This window comes from Mchenga conophoros, linkage group LG4, assembly GCF_057382185.1.
Source record: "Mchenga conophoros isolate Kocher_MC1m ecotype Shallow Benthic linkage group LG4, M_conophoros_male_GT1.1, whole genome shotgun sequence".
Lineage (NCBI taxonomy): Eukaryota > Metazoa > Chordata > Actinopteri > Cichliformes > Cichlidae > Mchenga > Mchenga conophoros.
Genome location: NC_140529.1, coordinates 37,406,863 through 37,429,000, shown reverse-complemented (window position 1 = coordinate 37,429,000; position 22,138 = coordinate 37,406,863). Strand labels below are relative to the sequence as shown.

At 44.1% G+C, this 22,138-nt stretch overlaps 1 protein-coding gene across 2 annotated transcripts in view; it reads left to right on the top strand.

The window, feature by feature from the left end:
- Positions 1–764: 764 nt before the first annotated feature.
- The window catches only part of gsg1l (gsg1-like), a 39,762-nt gene continuing 18,388 nt past the window's right edge, over positions 765–22,138 (top strand). Inside the window, exons 1-2 of one of the 2 annotated variants that reach the window (XM_085272195.1) lie at positions 765–1,330; positions 20,144–20,191. In XM_085272195.1, the coding sequence (XP_085128321.1) occupies positions 994–1,330; positions 20,144–20,191 (385 nt within the window). In that variant the 5' untranslated portion in view covers positions 765–993. The remainder of the gene's footprint in view (positions 1,331–20,143; positions 20,192–22,138) is intronic. The other variant, XM_085272196.1, reaches the window with a different exon arrangement.

Genomic DNA, 22,138 nt, shown 5'->3' with positions numbered 1-22,138 from the left:
CCCAGTAGCACTGTGTTTACATACACTCACTGCCTGACTGGGTCATTGTGTTAGTGGCTGTCACAGTTGGGTTCTCACTTCTATAACGTTACAGTAATACTAACTGTGAGTTGGTTGTCGAGCTGTTCCTGCGGCTGAGGTGGGAATCGGTGCCCTTTTGCCAAAACTTTTTTTAACCTCAAACCAAAGGCGCTTGTTAGAGCTTAAACCAAATGTTTACGCAGTTTTTACCTTCTAGTGTCAACCAGGAAGGTCAAGTCAAAGCAAAATGAATGAATAAATAAAATAATTTAAATAAATAAACAAAACAGATTAGATTAAACTAGGAGAGTAAATTAACAAAATAAGCCAAAGGAAAAAATTCACAAAAGTGCGAAACACAGTGGTCCCAAACTGGAGCCTCACCTCTCCAAGCTCCTAATGCACGTTGTCATTAAAAGTTTATCAGTTTATTGAGTCTGTTGGGATCTGTGACCCTTTGTCTCTGAAATGAGACTAAAATTAGATTTTTGACTTTCGCAGGACACCTTGAAGGTGGAGAGGAGATGCAGGTAGCATCAAACAAAATGATATCGTATTACCTGCTGTCATATTTGAGCTGGGTTTCTTTGTGATGGATTCAACACCCCCATAAAGAGTCACAGATTTAATACCAAAAGATCCAAAATGACTGATTTCTAAAAGGGAAAACGGGAGTAGGTGTGGCTGAGGTGTGAGCTGTCTGGGTGACCGGTCACTGTGATGACGCACACGCAGGGAGGGAGAGCAGGAGAGAGAGAGGTGCTCCGCTCTCAGCATCACGTCTCCTCAGTGAGCCTCCTGCTCTGTGACGGAGGAGCAGCTCCCCGTCTCCTCTCCGACGCCGGAAGCTCTGATGGAAGATTTAAATTCTGGGTCCGGAGCTCCTCACTGAGGACACGCGCGTAATTCTCTGTGCGTCCTCGCAGCGCCATGCCGCTCTTCCTCGTCTGACCTCCTCGCTCTCCTTCTTGGATGAACTTTCTCGCTGCCTGCGGGGACGCGGCCGCTCGCTCCGAGATCATGAAGACGACGCGGAAATGCCGCGCGCTGCTGTCGGTGGGTCTGAACCTGGTGGCCCTGTTCTTCTCCACCACCGCCTTCATCACCACGTACTGGTGCGAGGGCACCCAGCGCGTCCCCAAGCCCAACTGCAGCAAGCAGCGGCACCACAACTGCATCGACTACGGCGTGAACGAGACGGACCAGAACAAAGTGCACTACAGCTGGGAGACCGGGGACGACCGCTTCCTCTTCCGCCGCTTCCATACGGGCATCTGGTACTCCTGCGAGGAGAACATCCACGAGTCAGGTGGGTCCATCAGTCCGAGAGGCTGGGGAGATTCTGGGGTCGCTTAAAGTTGTTAAGAGAAAATAAAACTAGAGCAGTGTCGGCTTTAAGATGAGTGTGAAGTATGTGGAATACTTTTCCCTCTTCACTTCAGTTTTTATTTATTTTATTTTTTAGCTCACCTGCAGTAACAGGTCAGACAATGTCCCCCTGAAATTAAAGCTAACACGCCAGCCACGTCATTTTTACGCACAACCAAAGGAAAATGTTTGTGCGTAAAACCTGTTTTCACTTCGAGTTTGAGCCGCACTGATGTTTGTTTAGTCTTTGGACAGAATTTTAAAATGATAGGATGTGGTGCGTTCAGAGGACACTGCTCTCACTCATTGCACGCTGATCGATGTGGACAATTTAAGTCAATGCGCTCTCATTTTTCAAGCAGAAATTGAGCTTCTAAATCTCCGTTTCCCTCAATAACAGGACAACAAATGAAACATTTTTAGATTTACATTGAAAATAAATATTTTTATGCTTTTTCTTCGGTCTGTGCTTCTTGTCATAAAGATAAAAGTTGACAGAATTCAGGGAATTTGTTAGTGCCAGAAAGGAGCACAAAATCTTCACTCCAAACCACGTCTGAAGTCAAGCAATCCTAGATGGAAATTCATCAGTTAGGACCAGAGAGTGTGGCTGCACTGAGACTTTAACCTTTCATGTGATGGTGGATGATGCTGGTGTGGGTCTGCTCTGTGCAAACATGATGTATTCACACTGTTTTGGATAAATGTGGAGAGCTGGGTGATGAATATGACTGAAGCTGGAACTCTGAAAAGAACGGCCCCGTTTACCTCCATACTCTTCTCTGCTCTGGTTAGTTCCTCAGAAAAGCAGAAAGATCTCAGCTTAAACACATTCAGCATACCTGCTGCTGAATTGAAAAGCATCATAAGGAGTGCAGTGAAGGAGATGTGAATGTTTTTCTTGTGAGGTCTCTGGTGGGTTTTGTTGTGGGTGTTTGTATTTTGTATAAATTGTTGTAAATCTTGAATTTTCTGTTGTAATTGGTGCATTTTTAGCATGTTTGCATCATGGCTGCTGTCTTGGCTGGGTTTCTTTGTGAACCTCCTGGTTAAATAAAGGTAAAAATAAATAAATAAATAACACATGAGGCTCTCTGCTCACATTTTCTCTTCCTGCTGATGAGACGTTTAATGGAAAACTCAAAAATTAAAAGTTCAGGTCTTCAAATCACTTATTTTCCCTCAGTCCACAGTGAGGAGTCGCTCAGGTGATGTGCTGGACGCCCTCACATAGAAGCTCATACCAGTGGGACTTTTTGCTGTAACCGTGTTATCCAAACGGTGCGTTGAGGAGGTGCTGCCCTCTCCAATCTCCTGGATTTCCTCTCCTGTGTTTTTGGATTTATAGTTCCAGCAGTTTGTTTCCTGAACTTTGTTATCAGCTGCTGAAGCTGGCTTCCTGTTGAATGGTAAATGGCCTGTATTTGTATAGCGCTTTACTTGGTCCAGTTCTGGTTAGTTCTAAAGCTGCCAAACAAAGTGCTTCACAGGGGAAACAAACTTCATAACAAGCAGGTTTTAATAACTCAAAGTTAACTTCTGGTCTTTTGAATGAAAGATGGCAGAGGATGAAAAACAGAGATCACTGATCAGATTGTTTTTGTGAATGCTCTGATGGTGGACGGCTTTGAACTGTGGGGTGGTGTCACCTCCTTACCTTTCAATAAAGGATGGTCTAATGTATCCTCTGCCAAAAGAGGCAATAACTCTGAAGCATTGTTCTTAGTATTTATATAATCCGGTGAGACTTATTGTGGCTCCCTCACAGACATTTCCACATCTGTCAGGACTCTTATTAAGAAAACTGTTTCTACCTCAGCCAGTGTCCCTTTACTTTCTGACTTTCCTTCTCTGTTTCCATCTTTGTGATGAACTTCCTAAAACTGCTCCACGGTGCAGTTTTTGACCAAACAGGAGAAACCTCTGCTTGTCAGGGACTACTTTCAGCTGCGGATTGATCCCCATTACTTGGAGCTTTAGCTGTGAAGTCTACAGTGAGCTTTGCCTCTGTGGGTCCTGTAAGTGTTTCTGATATTTTGTCCCATGTGAGAAGCTGTAGACAAACAAACAAACAGGATCTGTTCTGTGCAGAGACGAGTGGGAGTGAAGAGGACAAAACAGTCTGTGTGTGGATCTGTGCGCTGTAACTCTGTGAGAGTAAATAAACATCCCAGGGACACAGAGGTGTGTGTGTGTGTGTGTGTGTGTGTGTGTGTGTGTGTGTGTGTGTGTGTGTGTGTGTGTGTGTGTGTGTGTGTCTAACTGATATTATGAGCTTTCCTTCTTCTCCACATTTAAAGTCCACACCATGCAGGAGCAGCAGCATCTGTGAAGTTAAAGTGTAAAAAACCAGCAGATTTTCTAAAATCCTGTAAAGAATCATTATTTGCATCAGTGGCACGCGCCATTGTTCAGAATGTGAATGCATTTTTAACCTTATTTCTCTGTGAGAATTTTCACATCAGCGGCAAATAGGAAATAAAATGCTCAGCCTGAGGCCTTAAGTCCTGACTGATGACCACCAGTAACCCACATGGGAGGGATCCTTTAATTCTGCAGAAGCAAAAACGAGAAACTCGTATTTAAGCTCTTGCTGTAGCGCCCACTTGTGTTTTTATTGTGGTCTTTTAGCTTTTATTGCGATAGGAAGGTGGAGGACAGGAAAGCTGAGACCAGGGGAGCATTTCTAAACATCACAGCACCTAAAAACTATTATTCATGTTTAATACATTAAACCATATTCATATATATTATGTAACTGAGACTTAAACGCTCATATCTCCTCAAGCATGACTTAAAATAAGTTATTTATGAGTTTATTTAGACACAAGCTTTTTTTTTTAGTTAGTTTTAATTTTGTGCTCTTTCTTTGCATTATTTGATGTCAGAGGTCTCTCCTCTGTGACAGACTGGATATCTGGGGGCTGTGCTACAAACTTCAACATACCCAGGATAACTTTCTTATCTGGCTTCACTTATCCTAACATCTGCAGTCAGTTTGAGCTCCATCTAGTGGCTGTTTAGCGGCCTTGCATGGTGTGACCAGGAGTGTTGCAGATTCGGCCTCAGGAAGGTTGAATCTGTTGATCTGCTCTAAAGTTTCTGTTAATACATCGACTCAAACTGAGCTCTGACAGCTCAGATCTCAGTAAGTACAAAACTAAGAAAGTCTCCCGTCCAGCACATCAAGTATTGAACAAACACACATCCCGTCACGCCCCGAAGCTTAAGCTTGTTAAATTCCCCCCTCACATTCTGAAAGGATCGGTTTGTTCCAGCTCTTCATTAAATCTACAGGATGTTTACACTGAGACCAACACTGGAACAGAAGCTGCTGATGGAGCAGCACAGGGTGTTTATATTTTTGCTCTCGGCCCTGCTCTCACCAACAGGAATGCACATTTTATTAGACTTAAACCCAAAGCTGCATTTTCATCAAAGATTTTATGCATTCATCTGTTTGTATTTTAGATCAATCCCAACATCCAGTCTAAATTATTTGTTGTCTTTGAAAACTTTGGGATTTGCACTAAGATTTCTCTTTGCTCTGCTTTGTTTTTCACTTTCTTTTTGCCTGATTAAATTTTGTTGCTATCGATACATGTGTATTTGCCAACTGCTCTGTTGCTGCTGGGTGAAACTGGTTGCAAAGAGTGTGGTGCACCAACCTCAGCAGGAGCTTGCAAGGAAACACTCCCCAGCGGACTCTCAATGAATAAGTTTCGAAAAACGCAGCTTTTATTTTGAAGGCAACAGTTTCCATTTCCAGCTTGCATCAGGTTTTTTTAGTCTCATTAACATTGTGCATGTAGTTGGTGTCACTGGAATCAGTTTGTAGTGTTTGGGTCTTGGGGTAAAGTCTGATTCCCACTTTGGTCTTGAAACTTACCTGAACTTGCTCACCTGTCTTCTCCGAGTCAATACTTCCCTGTTAAGGATTCTTTCAAGGAGTCTTACCTTCTTGCCTCACCTGCCTGCAGACCCTCCTTACAAACCTCAAACAGTTCCTGGAGAACAAACCAGCACCATTCTCTGAGATTACATTCACGATTCTTTTAAACTGTCTTCGAAGCAACTCTCTGTGAACCATCCAAACACCATCTGAACTGGGTCCTGCTTAAGTGTCCAGCTGCCTGGCCTGGCCTCCACGGCTTTCCAGGAAAGCTGGTGTCTTCCATGAAAACTGTGGGTAACCATGGCAACCTACAAGCAACCGAAACAATCGTGAGGAAGTTTTTTTGTCCAACACCGTGCACCGACCGGTCTGTAGGCCGGTGTGACTGAGGCGCTGGGCGCTAAAACTTCTTGGTTAGGTTGAGGAATGCCAGTTGAGGTGATTGGATTCAAACTGAGTTGAAGACCGCTGATAATTTGTATTTGCACTTTTTAAAAATGTTTACAGCGCCTGTCACTCTTACTAGTCCTGATGGCTGAACTGAGCGTGTGCCGACTTTAATCAAACCATGTAAACAATCCACATTAATATGCAGATAGTATACATGTGCTGCAGAGGCTGAATAATGATGAAAGCAACTCCAAACACCAGCTGTTTAATTATCAGCTGATAAAGATTCAACATCATACCCGCCTCCTCATTTAACCTGATGCGTAACAGACCAAAGAGAGTGTTACCTGAGATCAGGTACGCAAACACCTGTGACAGCGCGGAGCTTTGGGAAGAGCCGGAGAGTGAGTGTGTGTGTGTGTGTGTGTGTGTGTGTGTTCTTCTGTCCCAGTGATGATGAACTCTACAGAAAAGCCCAGCAGCAAAAATATGGTGGATTTCCTGCCAAGCCCAATGTTTTATTCAGCTGTTTCCTCAGTTCTGGAACAAATTCAGAATACTGGAGATGCTGGCTGTCTCGACTGTGATAAAACAAGTATACGTATAGTTTATTTGTCTGGATGACTTCTTTGGCGTGACGCAGCACTTGCTGATTTGCAGCTTGGCCTGGATGATAAAGTTGATGTTTGGACCAAAGGGTTGTGGATTTTTGCCTTTTTTCCTCACAGATTCGAGCTGCTGATTGGTGATGCATATAAAACTAATCTTGGCTCATTCTTTGGCTCTCCCTGTGTTGTTAATGATAAAGAGGACTTAAACCTGTTAATGTGTGGTAGTACTGGGGGGCTGTGGATCATAATTCCTAAACCTAACATGTTTTCCCACCATGAAGGCTGCTGCAGTGATTCCAGACAGTTTAATGAAAAGGCTGGGATGAAGCTTTGCTGTGTGGCTGAGATGTGCTGCAGAACCTTTAGACTAAGTGCAATAACATCAGTGTCACTGGGTCATTATAACAAGCCTGCTCCGGTCCCTGAGAGGGAAAAGATTGCTGTACTTTATCCAAGTGTTTCCTGTTGTCTGCACGTGTAGCGCATTAGCTGTTGCTAACATCAGGTTAATGCTAACCAAAGCAGGAGTAAAAATCATTTCTTCTGTGTGGGTTCAAGGTGCATTGTTTTGGTATGAGGTGTTTGCACTTCTACAATTTCAATTGCACTTTGTGTATGTTAACATGAGTCCAGTGGGAACCTCCAGGCGGATGAATGGGGTTAAATGTAGAACTGTCACACGAGACTGAGGTTAGAGTCTAGTATGAAGTCAAACATCAGTAATGGCTCATTGTTTTTAGTACATCACAGCCGTACGGGGGAAATGTTTTTATAATGCATCTATTTGGATTTTGTTAAGACATAAATTTAGGAGCATGGCAGCTCTGGTTAGTGGGTGGCGACACAGGCGGCTGTAGCTGCTAGCTGTCTGCTCGGCTTCACCTCAGCTAACTGGAGTCCCTGAACTGGACCTCTGGACTGTGTTTGTGCTGTCGGAGCACCGTCCAAGAAAATTAAAAGAGGACAAAAACTGTCTTTAAAAACACAAATCATCTGTAAAGTAGGGGTGGGCGATATAAACGATATACGATAGAAACGATATAAATTTGGCCAACGACAGAGATTTTGACTATACCGCTCTATCGCGATAGCGCATGTTGATGATGTCATCAAGCTGCACCTGTTTTGGTCAAAAGCATCGCAGCGGCTACAACCATTATCATCTGCAAATTATGGCGGGCGACAGTCATAACAAAGAGATGAAGCACTTTTGAAATATGGGGAAAGCCAAAAACTGCGCTTCCTCCACTTCGGTAACATTGATTCATTAATGCTGAATTCTCTCGCAGCTGCTCTATTCCCATGTTGTTGCAGTATATTAATAACTAACCTCGTATTGTGGATGAATAATCTCAGTTGTTCTCCTGACTGAAGTTTGGCCCGTGTACAGCATCCTGCTATGCGATTGCATTTGTCCCTGACCACCAGAATCCCTCACGTTAACTTTTATCGAGTGGAAAAAAGTTGGCGTTCATCCTCCAGCTTCACTGTGCTAATGTTATGCTAACATAGCTGTGTCGCTAGCAATCACGTAGCACAACATTATATACCAGGTAGTCCAACTTCAGTAACCCTACAAACGCCACTGCTGTTTAGTTTTCTGTCTTCATTTATGTTGGAAGTGGCAGCAGAGCTGTACGTTTGAATTAGTTTCAAAAATCTCTCAGAACATGGTATGTCATGTTTAGGTGGAAGCTAGCGAGCTAACTTCCTGCTAACTTCTAACTCCGTTAAATTTAATAAATTCTGTTTTCATGGATGCCTGGATGTTAAACTTAATTGTTACACCTGGTAAAGCGTTGCTGCTTTACCAGGTGGAATTTAGACCGTTTTTAACTCTTAGTGTTCGTTTGACTTTGGGAGCTGAAGCAGACGGAGTTTTGGACCCAGATTACTCCGCGAAGCTCCTCACTACGGCAGCCGTAATGCTCTGACAATCCATCAAGCAGTGCAGCTTACCAAAGTTGTACTAAAACATTTTTTAACAGATTTCTGCAGCCAAAATCGGTTCGAGGTCAGTAAGCACAACCAGAATTCATACATAAGGCACACTCGATTTTTGAGAAAATTAAAGGATTTTAAGTCCTTATAGTGTGGAAAACACGCTATACAGAAGAAAAGAATATATCGCGATATATATCGTTACCGCACATGCTTCAAATTATATCGCAATATGAATTTTAGGCCATATCGCCCAGCCCTATCGATTATTTCCCGGTCTGCACACAGACTGTGTTCACTGTGCTGTTGATGGGATATAACTCACTATGAATTGCCTGTTAGTAACTGGTAATTTCTCCTTTCAGTGTGATTGGTCTGTGAGCTAAAGGCCTGTATCTTTATTACAGTGTGGTTCGCCCAACAGTGCTGGATAAAAAGGCATTCTGGCATCGCTGAGCGGAGAGTTATGATAATAAAATTTTACAGTGTGACTCCCTCTCTCAGCCATCGATTCCTTTTTCTTCTCTGACTTCGCTCTGCTTGTTTGTTTTTACAGAAATAATTATTAGCATCACCTTTGAGGATTACGAATGAGATCATCCTGGGGAGGTGATGGAGACACCGAGAGCATCACTAATTAACATTGATTAACCTCCAAAGATGTTAGGACTTAAAATTACATGTACGTTATACATAATTACTGTATGAATATGACACTGTCTGTCACAGATTTAAGCAGACTCTCGGTTACCTTTGTTTGCAGTAATATTCTCTATAATATTTTGACACCACTTTTATCAGTTTTGGGCTCTGTGTTGCTGCTCGTGTTGTTCACTGAAAGCTCAAGAAGTCAACAGAGAAGCGCCAAAAGCTGCAGTACCTCTAGTGTCCAGCAGAGGTCAGTCCCCATAGACTCCCATGTTCAAATGTCCAACTTCACAGCAGAAATAAACACGTTTACAGCCTGATACAGAAACAGTTTTGGTCTCTACAGATTATTTCTCCATTTATAACAGCTGTACGAGGGTGAATTCCTCTGTATAAAGTTTGCATTATTATGGGCGTGGGCTTTTGGACTGACAGGTTAATGGTGACACAGGCAGCTGGAGCTGCTAGCTGTCTGATAGGCTTCACCTCAGCCAACTCAAGTGTTTGTTTTTGTTCTGTTGGAGCTTCCTGTTTGGGATTGAAGTTCTGCTTGCCTGTCTACAGCTTATGGATCCTGCTTTTAAGCTACTAGAGTCCACGATATAATATAATTCTACAAATGTATGTGAGTTATGCAACTTCCTGATGAAGCTGCACACAAAACACAAAAACAGCAGTATTTTATTTATTCATCGCAATGTCATGAATTTCTTAGAAGAAGTGTTTCAACATCTTTATCTGTTTTTTGCATTCAGCACACCTTGGACTTGAAAATAGGATCCACTTTTAAAATGATCACGCCGATCCTTATCTCTGATGATACTTTAACAGACATATGGGCCTTAAGTTCACCAGTACTGAATATGCTGTTGTGTGTTATTAGTATTACTTAGTAAAATAAAATTTTCTTTTAATATTTTCTTTTGTTCAAAAAAATATTTGTAATTGTTGTAAAGCGGACCCGCTGAGCTCAGTGTAGCTCTATTAGAAAGTGGGCCAATTCATCCTCTACCTGAAACAAGCCATTTCGGTGTGTTTGATGGCTGCACATACGCTGAGCCCATTATTGGAATACGTGGCCATCAGCCATTGGAGCTGGAGCTATATGTGACCTGTTGCACAGCTGGTCCGTATATTACAGCAGCTTATTATTAAAAATAGATTAATAATTGAATTAATGATTCAAGCTTTTCTGCTTGTGTGAAACTTATCCAAGCACTTCACAGTAATTATTTATCAGTCTGCTTTCCTATGAAAGGTCCGTACTTTGGAGCCACTGTGAAAAATGACACATGGAGGGAAATAAATGATTCAGTGGGATTTTTTCCTTTAAAAACAGCCATCGTCTCAGAGCTTTGGACTGCTTCAGAAGGGGCCAATCTCAGAGTTACTGAAGCCCGCTCGGGCTGATCGATGCGTACGACTTTACTGCTTCTCTTCATCAGTCTCACTGTGCTGCTCCTCACTGTCCCTGTTCTCTCCTCAAACACCCTGCTGGGAGACTCATGTTGGAGTCTCGCCGTCAATCCAGACTTCACTGAACTTTTAAACCTTCTTTGACTATGATTTGATATCGCATCTGAATCCAGACATGCTGTATTCCACCCAGGCAATAAGAGGTTAAGTGAAAGCATGCAGCCATGGCGTCATGAAAGCTTCAGCGAGGCTTATTCACTTCATTACAACACTTCAATCTGGCACGACTGGCAAACAGACTCCTAAGGAGCTCATCTCGCAGTGACAGCAGTAATGAGAACAGAGTCGGTCGCTCCAAAAAGAGGCTTTAATTTGCAAAAAAGTTCAATTTACATCGACGTGACCTTTCTGTGAAATCCTCACTGTCACTGTTTGAGCCTTTTAACAGCCTGTTTCATGTCTTTTCTCTTTTTATTATATTGTAGAAGGAAGAACCTGTTTCACCCCAAGACCAGAGTGCGTAATACTCAGAGAAACTGCAAACAAACCCAAGAGCTCCATCAAAGACTCTTCAGGCTAGGTTAATGGTTCAGGACAGCACAGTTAGAAAAAGACTGAACCCACATAGCAAAATTGGTATGGCCCGGATCTGGCCCACATAATGTGCTTACACATGGTCCACATACCGCAAAGAATGACGGCCCATGTGTGGCCCAGATCAGGTTTGCCAGATCTGGGCCACACGTGGGTCAGCACAAGGCCAGTTGAAGACACACTGGTGGTCCTGTGCTGGCCCATGTGTGGACTACCTCTGGCAAACCTGATCTGGGCCACCAAAGGGCCGTCATTCTTTGCAGTATGTGGACCATGTGTAAGTTGTGTGCTGGCCCAGAACAGTTTCAGCTCTGGCCCCAGATGTCAGCCTAATGTGTATCTTAATCAAGCCATGTAATAACAACATGTGCCAGAACATGCAAAACAGTGCTAAAGTAACATGATGAGACTCTGTTCAGACTGACTTTTATATAGCGCTTTTCTAGTCTCCCGGATTACTCAAAGTACTCTATACAACATACCACATTCACACACTTTCCCTACACGGAGTGCTTCCTAACTACATTCATACACATTCACACTCTTAACATGCAGACTGGAGGAGCCAGTGATCGAACCACTAACCTTCCGATCAGTAGGTGACCTGCTTTACCTCCTGAGCTACCGCCACCCACTGGCAAAGATGAGTAAACCGTCACTAGGTTTTGGATAAAGTGTACACAAACCTGTCAAACCTGCATTTGAAACGTTGGCTACCATAGCAGTATAGTATTGCAACATGGCATTTGGGTCTTTTAACAAAAATAGGAACATAAACAATGGCATCATTGCGGTTAGAAGTGCCAGCTTGATGCCGGATCTGGGGAAGACCTGTTTTCTATGGGCCTGGGCCACATACACTAAACCACAATCGGGCCAGATATGGCATGCCATCACATAAGCAGTGGCATCATTGCCAGACCTGGCCCATATCTGGTCGACATACACTCTGCCATGACAGTGGTCAATCAGAAGTGCCAGCTTGATGCCAGGCCTGGCCCATATCTGGATGACATATGTCTTTACATGCCAGAATTCAGCCAGCAGTGCCGGCTTGATTCCAGATCCGGGCTAGACCTGCTTGCTATGTGGGAACAAGTATGGCTGTGTGGAAGGGATGCAGGAGAAAACCTCTTCTCTCTATAAACAGCATGGCAGCATCTGAACTACCAACAAGACATCAGGACCAATGAAGTTCAAACCCAGCCTTCACCACAGCGGTGGACCGATCATGATTTGGGCACCTTGCAGTCACTGAGTGTACTGTGACCTCACCAAAGTGTTCTAGAGCCAAATGTGAGGCTGTGTCCCACAGCTAAAGCAAACTGGGTCATCAACAGGACGACGATCCCGAGCACAGCAGCACATTTCCAACTTAAAAAAAGGAGGAGCTGCAGTGATCCAGACCTCAGCCTGACTGAGATCTTTTCAGTCTTTTCTGTGCATAAATGAATGTTGCAAACCTCAATGATCTGATCGACGCTATAAAGAAGAGTGGGCCAAAACTCCTCCACAGTGATGTGACAGACTGATGAAGTCACACAGGAAACCATCACTGCTGAAGGAGGTTGCATTTGAAAATGATTAGGCACATTATCAAAGATGCACAGCAGAGGTTTGTGCAGACATATTTACTCATTATTGTAGTGACGATGAAGGTAAAAGTACCGTTCTTCCTTCCCGGACCCATAACGTGAATCAGACTATTAGTTGTGCTCTGGTGGGCGGAGCTGGAGATGCTGATTGTGTTGTTGCCGTGGATGGAGCCTTCAGTGAAGCTGTGTGACTGTGACGTAGAAGTATAACCTGTAGAACAAAAAAGTCTTTAAAATGTTGCTTTGAGGCAAATCCACCAAACCTTTGGAGCTGATGTGACTGATGATGTTTTCATATCTGTGAGCACAAAAGTTATTCAGTTACAAGCGAGACGGCTCAGGATGGCTGCTGAGGACTCTGGCATGGAGCAATGTGTGAAATACTGATGTTCTGTCAGATGCTGCAGGCGTCTCACCATTGCAGACAAAGTGTCCTGACTCTTGGGTTTATTTGTGTAACCTTGTGTTTTCCTTTTGCTCCTGATTTCGGTGCTCACAGTTAGTTAATTAGGTTTAGGTAGAAGTTGTTTCAGTTCAAAGCACCGTCCTTCACAACATTAAGCTTGCACACTGCCACTCACCAGTCAACACAGACAGCCAGTCAGTCACACCCTATGGGTACTTTAGAGTCACCAGTTAACCTAAACCCACTAAATGTATGTCTTTGGACTGGGAGGACGTCGGAGTACCTGCAGAGCAAACACTGGAAAAAGTGAACACAGCCACATGGTTGATGTTCTTGCTGTGAGGCAACGGAGTTAACCACCATGCTGCAACTCCTCGGGCTTCCACTGGTCCGTTGCCTCGCTCTGTGGGCCCAGTAAACACTTTCCTGATGGGTTTATGGTCTCAGTCGCTGGTTTGAAGTCTTGTTGAATAAAACGTGGTGTTAATTTAGAAATTTATGATCCAATTAGAGATAGAGGAGGACGTGCTTTAACGCAAGTCATAATTGTGTGACTGTGCAGCGTTCCTCAGTTTCTCAATCACGTCCATCGATCACTCTGCACGTCCAGTTTTGAACTGCGGTGTTGGATCAGCACAAATGAGACTGGAGCCTTTATGTTCTTCAAGTTCATTCTCAATCTGACGTTTTATACGGTCTGTTTTAAATGTAGAAGTAATGGCACATTAGGTGTTGTTTCACAAAAGCATTCATACTCATTACAGCTGCAATTAACCCCCAAATGACATCGGATCATTGATTAAACAGTCTGCAGAGCTGCAGGAAGGGAGAATAATGAAAGAGTGGTGCAAAAGTGAGAGCCGGGACTGTGAACCAAAATTACAAGAGAAGACACCTGAAGCTTCTTTAAATGGATCTGTTTCATTACAGCCTGATAGACTGCGAGCGTGATTTTCTCTCTTTTTTTTTTTTGATAATTGACATTTTAGAGCAGCGCGGGCTTCTGTGTGCAGCAGGAAGGCGTAGGAATACTGATTGTGCTGTTAGTCCTGTCATCAGGTCACAGACGAGCCCGCTCACTCTTTAATTACATTTTAGATTCATGTCCTAATCAGACGCTGAGACGCTCACCTTTTGGCTGCATCACAGCTTCACTTCAGTTCACCAAGGTGTGAGCAAATTCACATTTAACCTTGAAAAGATGAAATATGACCATCCTCTTCAGATTCTGTCAAACAGGCGCTTAGAGGAAACAATCAAAGAGCTGATTTTAGCTACAGTCATACATTTATTCTTATTTCAGTTTAGTTCCCAACAGGAAGCCAGGGGAGAACAGAGGAAGGAAGGATACAAGCACCAGGTGGAGAACAGGTAACAGGAAGGAGTGGGTTAAGGGTCATTCGGCTCATTTCCAGCAGCGTTTTCACTCTGTTATAGGAGAAGCGGAAATGGCCCATCAGTCATGAGATGGGGTAAGTGTTTCATGGTTAAGAGGTGACCCAGTTGCCAAAGAACACCTGAAATTTGGTCCATGTGAGCTGAAGCTATGGATAAATTTAGTCAGCCAGACCGACCCTGAATCATAGCTGTCAGCCAAGTCTGAATGCAGCCCACATTTAGGCCAAACACCGATTGCTCTCTAGGTTAGAATAACTGCCCATAGGTGATGCAACAGTAGATTAACAGGAATCATGTGAGCTGAAACTGTAGAATAAAAGTACCAATTAGACATAAAAGCTATTCTTCTGAATGCACTGTTGAGCTAACGGGACTTCCAGAATCTCAGAGTTTCTGCAGGACTGACGTTGAGTTTCTGTTCTTTTTCTTTCACCACAGGAAACCTAAATCGTCCTCAGCATCAGTGTGATCAGAGTGTGTCTTCATCTGCTGTTCAGCGAGTATGGCTCTGTGCGTGTGTGGGCGTCGGTGTTTGGGCTGGTTATAGATGGGCCCGCCTGCTGCCCGTGACACTGCACGGGCTGAATTATAGCTCGTGTTGTGGCTGCTGATCTGTGACCTGCAGGGTCCCGTGAGCTCTGATGAACTCACCGAGGCCCGAGTGTGCCAGGAAGAAATATAATGAAGCCAAGAGGACACTCAAAACTGAAACTAGAACAATCTGAGAAAGAGTCACACTTTTTCTTTTTTTACACATTCAGTATCGCTCCACATCACAAAGTTATGAAGGTTAGCAACCACGAGCAAGAGAAGTTTAATCACATGACAAACTTGTAATTGACAATTAGTCAGCCAATGACCGTTCCCACTTCTTTCTGACTCTCAATAATCCCAGAACATCCCATGGAGCCCAACCTGTCCAAAATCCTCACTCTGATCTAAATACAGTGGGGCAAAAAAGTATTTAGTCAGCCACCGATTGTGCAAGTTCCCCCACTTAAAATGATGACAGAGGTCAGTAATTTGCACCAGAGGTACACTTCAACTGTGAGAGACAGAATGTGAAAAAAAAATCCATGAATCCACATGGTAGGATTTGTAAAGAATTTATTCGTAAATTAGGGTGGAAAATAAGTATTTGGTCACCTCAAACAAGGAAAATCTCTGGCTCTCACAGACCTGTAACGTCTTCTGTAAGAAGCTTTTCTGTCCCCCACTCGTTACCTGTATGAATGGCACCTGTTTGAACTCATCATCTGTATAAAAGACACCTGTCCACAGCCTCAAACAGTCAGACTCCAAACTCCGCCATGGCCAAGACCAAAGAGCTTTCAAAGGACACCAGGAAAAGTATTGTAGACCTGCACCAGACTGGGAAGAGTGAATCTACAATAGGCAAGCAGCTTGGTGTGAAAAAATCAACTGTGGGAGCAATCATCAGAAAATGGAAGACATACAAGACCACTGATAATCTCCCTCGATCTGGGGCTCCACGCAAGATCTCATCCCGTGGGGTCAAAATGATCATGAGAACGGTGAGCAAAGATCCCAGAAGCACACGGGGGGACCTGGTGAATGACCTGCAGAGAGCTGGGACCAAAGTAACAAAGGTCACCATCAGTAACACACTACAACGGCAGGGAATCAAATCCCGCAGTGCCAGACGTGTTCCGCTGCTGAAGCCAGTGCATGTCCAGGCCCGTCTGAAGTTTGCCAGAGAGCACATGGATGATACAGCAGAGGATTGGGAGAATGTCATGTGGTCAGATGAAACCAAAGTAGAACTTTTTGGTATAAACTCAACTCGTCGTGTTTGGAGGACGAAGAATACTGAGTTGCATCCCAAGAACACCATACCTACTGTGAAGCATGGGGGTGGAAACATCATGCTATGGGGCTGTTTTTCTGCCAAGGGGACAGGACGACTGATCCGTGTTAAGGACAGAATGAATGGGGCCATGTATCGTGAGATTTTGAGCCCAAACCTCTTTCCATCAGTGAGAACTTTGAAGATGAAACGAGGCTGGGTCTTCCAACATGACAATGATCCAAAACACACTGCCTGGGCAACAAAGGAGTGGCTCCGTAAGAAGCATTTGAAAGTCCTGGAGTGGCCTAGCCAGTCTCCAGACCTCAACCCCATAGAAAATCTGTGGCGGGAGTTGAAAGTCCGTGTTGCTCGGCGACAGCCCCAAAACATCACTGCTCTCGAGAAGATCTGCATGGAGGAATGGGCCAAAATACCAGCTACTGTGTGTGCAAACCTGGTAAAGACCTATAGTAAACGTTTGACCTCTGTTATTGCCAACAAAGGTTATGTTACAAAGTATTGAGTTGTATTTTTGTTATTGACCAAATACTTATTTTCCACCCTGATTTACGAATAAATTCTTTACAAATCCTACCATGTGGATTCATGGATTTTTTTTTTTTTCACATTCTGTCTCTCACAGTTGAAGTGTACCTCTGGTGCAAATTACTGACCTCTGTCATCATTTTAGGTGGGGGAACTTGCACAATCGGTGGCTGACTAAATACTTTTTTGCCCCACTGTACAAGAGAAAGCGAAGCACTTCCTTAAAAACTGTACTCAAAAACACATAAACTAAAAATGCTGTTGGATATAAATTGCTAATGCTACCCAGTCATATGCAAAGTGTTAAGGCTAATATGTGACCCACCTGCCACTGAGACAAACCTTAATACAAGAGCAGTAAATCTAGGTCAGAGAAATGAGTAATATCACAAACTAACCACCTGCTGTTACCAGTTTTAAGTCATGATAAGAGGCAACGAGTCTTTTACAGCTGTGGAGGAATTTTGGCCCATTCAGCTTTGCAGAATTGTTATAGTTTAGCCACACATGAGCCGCCTTCAAAGGTCATGTCACAGCATCTCAATCGGATTCGGGTCAGGACTTTGAGTGGCTTAATCAGAATCAGAAACTTTATTGTCATTGTCATGAGAACAACGAAATTAAGAATGGTCCCCGATCATTGCATCATCCCTAGCAATATCAAAATATAAATAAAACAATAAAATTCAATAAATAAAATAGATAGAATACTTAAAATACTAATAAGATATAACAGTAAAACATTCACATACATTCCCACACACATGCTTCAGACCGTGCATAGATTAACACAAGAGTGGCGTGATGGACATTTTTTTGTAGTATTCAGATGTGTTATTGCAGTTGGATAACAGCTGTGTTTGAGTCTATTAGTCCTTGCTCTGATTGCCCTGTACCGTCTGCCTGAGGGCAACAGTTCGAACAGGGAGTGGCCAGGATGTGAGGTGTCTTTTATGATGTTTTGGGCCTTTTTAAAACAGTGGGCGTTGTGTAGAACTTCCAGTGTGGGGAGAGGGCAGCCAGTGATCTTTTGGGCGGTGTTAATGATCCCTTGGAGTGCTTTCCTCTGAGCCCCTGTGCAGCTAGTGTACCAGATGCATATGCAGTAAGTTAGAACACTCTCAATGGTGGCTCTGTAGAAGGACACCAGCAGTCTCTGTGTGATGTTATTCCTCCTGAGAATTCTCAGGAAGTACAGTCTCTGTTGGGCCTTTTTCAGCAGCTCGGAGGTGTTCACACTCCAGGAAAGGTTCTCCTCTATATTGACTCCCAGGAAGCGGAAGCTTGCCACCCTTTCTACACAGTCCCCATTTATGAATAGTGGTTGGATCTCTGCCTTTTTCCTTCTGAAGTCTATTATGAGTTCTTTGGTTTTTGAAGTGTTGAGGAGGAGGTTATTGGCCTTACACCATGACGTTAGCTGCTCCACCTCGTCTCTGTACGTAGACTCGTCTCCCTTGGAAATGAGCCCCGCCACTGTGGTGTCATCTGCAAATTTCACAAAGATGTTGCTGTGGTGGCGAGGAGTGCAGTCGTGTGTGTAGAGAGAGTAGAGCAGTGGACTGAGCACACAGCCCTGGGGTGAGCCAGTGCTGAGACTCAGGGCTGAGGATGTGTGATGGCCAACTCTGACTCTCTGTCTACGGCCCGAGAGGAAGCTATTGATCCACATGCAGGTGCTGTCTGGAAGCCCCAGGTCTTGTAGCTTGGCCACCAGTTTGTGTGGAAGGATGGTGTTAAAAGCTGAGCAGTAATCCACGAAGAGCATCCGCACATAGCTACCATGCTCTTCCAGGTGAGTTAATGCAGCATGGAGTGCTGTGGCTACAGCGTCTTCCGTGGATCGGTTTGCTCTGTAGGCAAACTGGTGTGGATCCAGGCTGCGGGGCAGGGCTGCTGTGATGTGTCTGCGGACCAGCTTCTCAAAGCATTTCATTACCACTGGGGTGAGTGCCACCAGTCTGTAGTCATTCAGGCCGGTGATGTGGGGCTTCTTAGGCAAGGGGACTATGGTGGAGGACTTCAGGCAGAGTGGGAAAAGCAAAATGAAGACTCTGGATCGGCCTAGTCAGAGGTGGACTTGCTGGTGTATTATGGTTTGGTGTAATGGGACACACACCTTCCAAAAACTTCAGCTTTTGTCTCGTCAGTCTACAGAATATTTTCCCAAAAGTTTTGGGGATCATCCAGATATTTTTCTTTATGTTCCTTTTGCTCAGCATTGGTTTTCTGCCATGCAGGCCATTTTTGCCAGGTCTCTTTCTTACGGTGGAGTCATGAACTCTGGCCTGCAGTTCTTTTGTCACCTCTTGGATGAGTCGTCGCTGCGCTCTTAGGGTAATTCTCTTCAGCTGGCCAATCCTGGGAAGGTTCACCACTGTTCCATGTTCTTGCCATTTGTGGAAATTGGCTCTCACTGCGGTTTGCTGGAGTCCCTCTGCTTTAGAAATGGCTTTATAACCTTTTCCAGTCTGAGAAATCTCAGTTACTTTGTTTCTCATTTGTACCTGAATTTCCTTGGATCCCGGCGTGATGTCTGGCTTTTGAGGATCTTTTGGTCTGCTCCACCTCGTCAGGCAGGTCCTATTTAAGTGATTTCTTGATTGTGAACAGGTATGACAGTGATCAGGCCTGGGTGTGGCTAGAAACTGAATTCAGCTTTCCAAAGATGTGATACATCACAGCTAATTTATGTAATGATGGGTCGGTGACAATCGGTTTTTCACACAGGGACACGTAGGTTTGGATTATTTTCCTTTTAATAACAAACACCATAATTTAGAAACTGCATTTTGTGTTTACATTTGTTATCTTTGTCTAATATTTGAATTTGTTTGATGATCTGAAACTGTGACAAACATACATTCGAAAAACCCCATGACATAACACAACAATGGAGGACATCTAGGCGATGTTTTGTCAGACTGCCGGAGAGATCGGGTGTCTTGGCGACACCTTGGTGTCCCCTTAGAAATGGTGGAGGAGGTGACTGTGGAGATGGGTGGATGTCTCTGCCCTCGTGACCATGACTCAGATTTTTGTCAGAGAATGGATCAACAGATCGTTCTAATCATTTAACTGAGTTCTCTGCTTTGGGATTTTCATCCTGACTCCAGCTCTGTGCTGTAAACATCTTTTGTTTAATGCGATGGAACAAAAGCAAATGAATGTGACTAATACAGCTTTTAAAACAACTTAATAATGCCTGGCAGTGCGCAGCAGTGTGCAGAGGATCATCTTGAGTCACTGTGTCTTTATTTGTGAGCCTGACGTGGTTTCAGTTCGTATCAGTCCGCCACACTAACGTTCATTTTATCCTTTTCTCTCCCCCCTATGCATTCATTTCCATCCTTGTCTCCTGCCCACTAATCGCCTCATCCTCTGCACCTGCTCCCCCCCCCCCCTTTATTCCCAACTCGATTCACCTTGTTTCCTCCACCTCTTCTTCCCTCTTTACATCTATACCTCCCTCTCTCCTTCCTCTCCCTTTCTCTCTCCTCTCAGGTGAGAAGTGTCGGAGCTTCATTGATTTGGCCCCGGCATCGGAGAGAGGTGAGTGATGATGGTCATTAGGCAGCTTCGCCACTCCCTGCCGCTCCCCACCTGTTCACTGGGCCAAGGGAAAAAAACCAAACACACACACACACACACTTTTGTTTTTGGACTCTTTCACTGTTTCAGAGGGTTTTCACCTGTGGTGCACTAAGAAAAATGTGAATTCTGGACTCTCAGAGTTTTTTATTACCTCTCACCTCCTGGACGACTGTAGTGCTGTGCCCTTGTGTGTTATGAGTTCACATCTAAAATGACAATAACAAGCGTGTTTGTGTGGGACACGTCACCAACGCTGCATGGTCATTTTGACATATCAAACTTGGAAATAAACTCACAGTGGAGGTTACAGGTTTGGTGTTTACCTTGTGATTTTAATCTGAAGGAGACTTTTCCAACTCTCTCTGGAGATAAAAGCTGAAGTTTCTTTCTTCTTCCTGCATATACTCTTTATTCCCTTTTTATATCACTGAAACTGTTAAACTTCTTTTAACTACTAAGTAGTAAGTAAGTAAAATTTATTTAGTAGTTAGTATTTATTTATTGTCATTGTCAAGAACAATGAAATTGCGTTTGGGGCTTCAATACAACCCAAAAAAAAAAAAAAAAAAAGAAGAAGAAGAAGAAGAAGAAAATAATAAATACCCCTTAAAACCCAAGTGTACATATTTAACCCAGTGTGACTCCAATGCAATAAGACAATCCTTAACAATAACATGAGAACATGACAAGTAGTGTTCGTAGAAATTCAGACAAAGACCTGAGAAACATGACAAAGTACAACAATGCAACCCATTCAATATTATTGTACTGTGAGATATGATATCAGATATGATAGTTATCTATTTAAGAAAGGGGGGGGGCAGGAGGGGGAAGAGAATAAAGATATGATGCACCAATGCAGACCAGTTCATTGCTATTAAGAAGTTGGATATGGTTATTGTCCGTGAGAGGGGGGCAGAGAGTTCAGGAGCCTCACAGCCTGTGGATACAGGCTGTTGGCCAGTCTGGATGTTCTGGCCTGTATAGACCTGTACCTTCTCCCTGAGGGCAGCAGATGGAAAAGGTGGCGCGCAGGGTGATGTTGGTCCCGCAGGATACTGTGCACCCTCCTCAGACAGCGAGTGGGGAAGATATTGCTGATCTCTGGCAGACTTGTTCCAATAATTCTGCCAGCTTCTTTCACCACCCGCTGGAGTGCTTGCTGGTCGGCCTTGGTGCAGCTGGGGAACCACACTAGAAATCCATACGTCAGAACGCTGCTGATGGCACAGTTGTAGAAGTTCAACATCAGAGATCTGGGAATGTGTGCGCTCCGCAGTCTCCTCAGGTAGTAGAGGCGCTGTTGGGCCTTCCGTGCAACTGAGGTGATATGGTTGCCCCAGGACAGGTCCTCGGTCACAGTTACCCCCAAGAATTTAAAACTGCTCACCCTCTCCACCGCCTCACTGCCAATGAAGAGAGGCAGATGGTTATTATGACCCCTCTTCCGGAAATCTACAATGATCTCCTTGGTCTTTTTGGTGTTTAAGACCAAGTTATTGTCGTGGCACCATGACTCTAGTTGTTGCACCTCTGTCCTATAGTTTGTCTCATCATTGTTGGATATAAGTCCGAGCACTGTAGTGTCATCGGCAAACTTAACAATGAGATTGGACGCGCAGGAGGAAATACAGTCATGGGTGAAGAGAGTGTATAGCAGAGGGCTCAGAACACACCCCTGAGGGGCACCGGTGTTGACCACAAGGGTGGAAGAGGTGTTCTTACCCACTCTGACACTCTGTCTACGGTTAGTGAGGAAGTCCACAATCCAGTTGCACAGAGAGGAGTTAAGTCCCAGTTGGTGGAGTTTGGGACGGAGTTTGTATGGCCGGATGGTATTAAAAGCCGAGCTGTAGTCTACAAAGAGGAGCCGTGCATAGGTGTTCCTGTGTTCCAAGTGCTTCA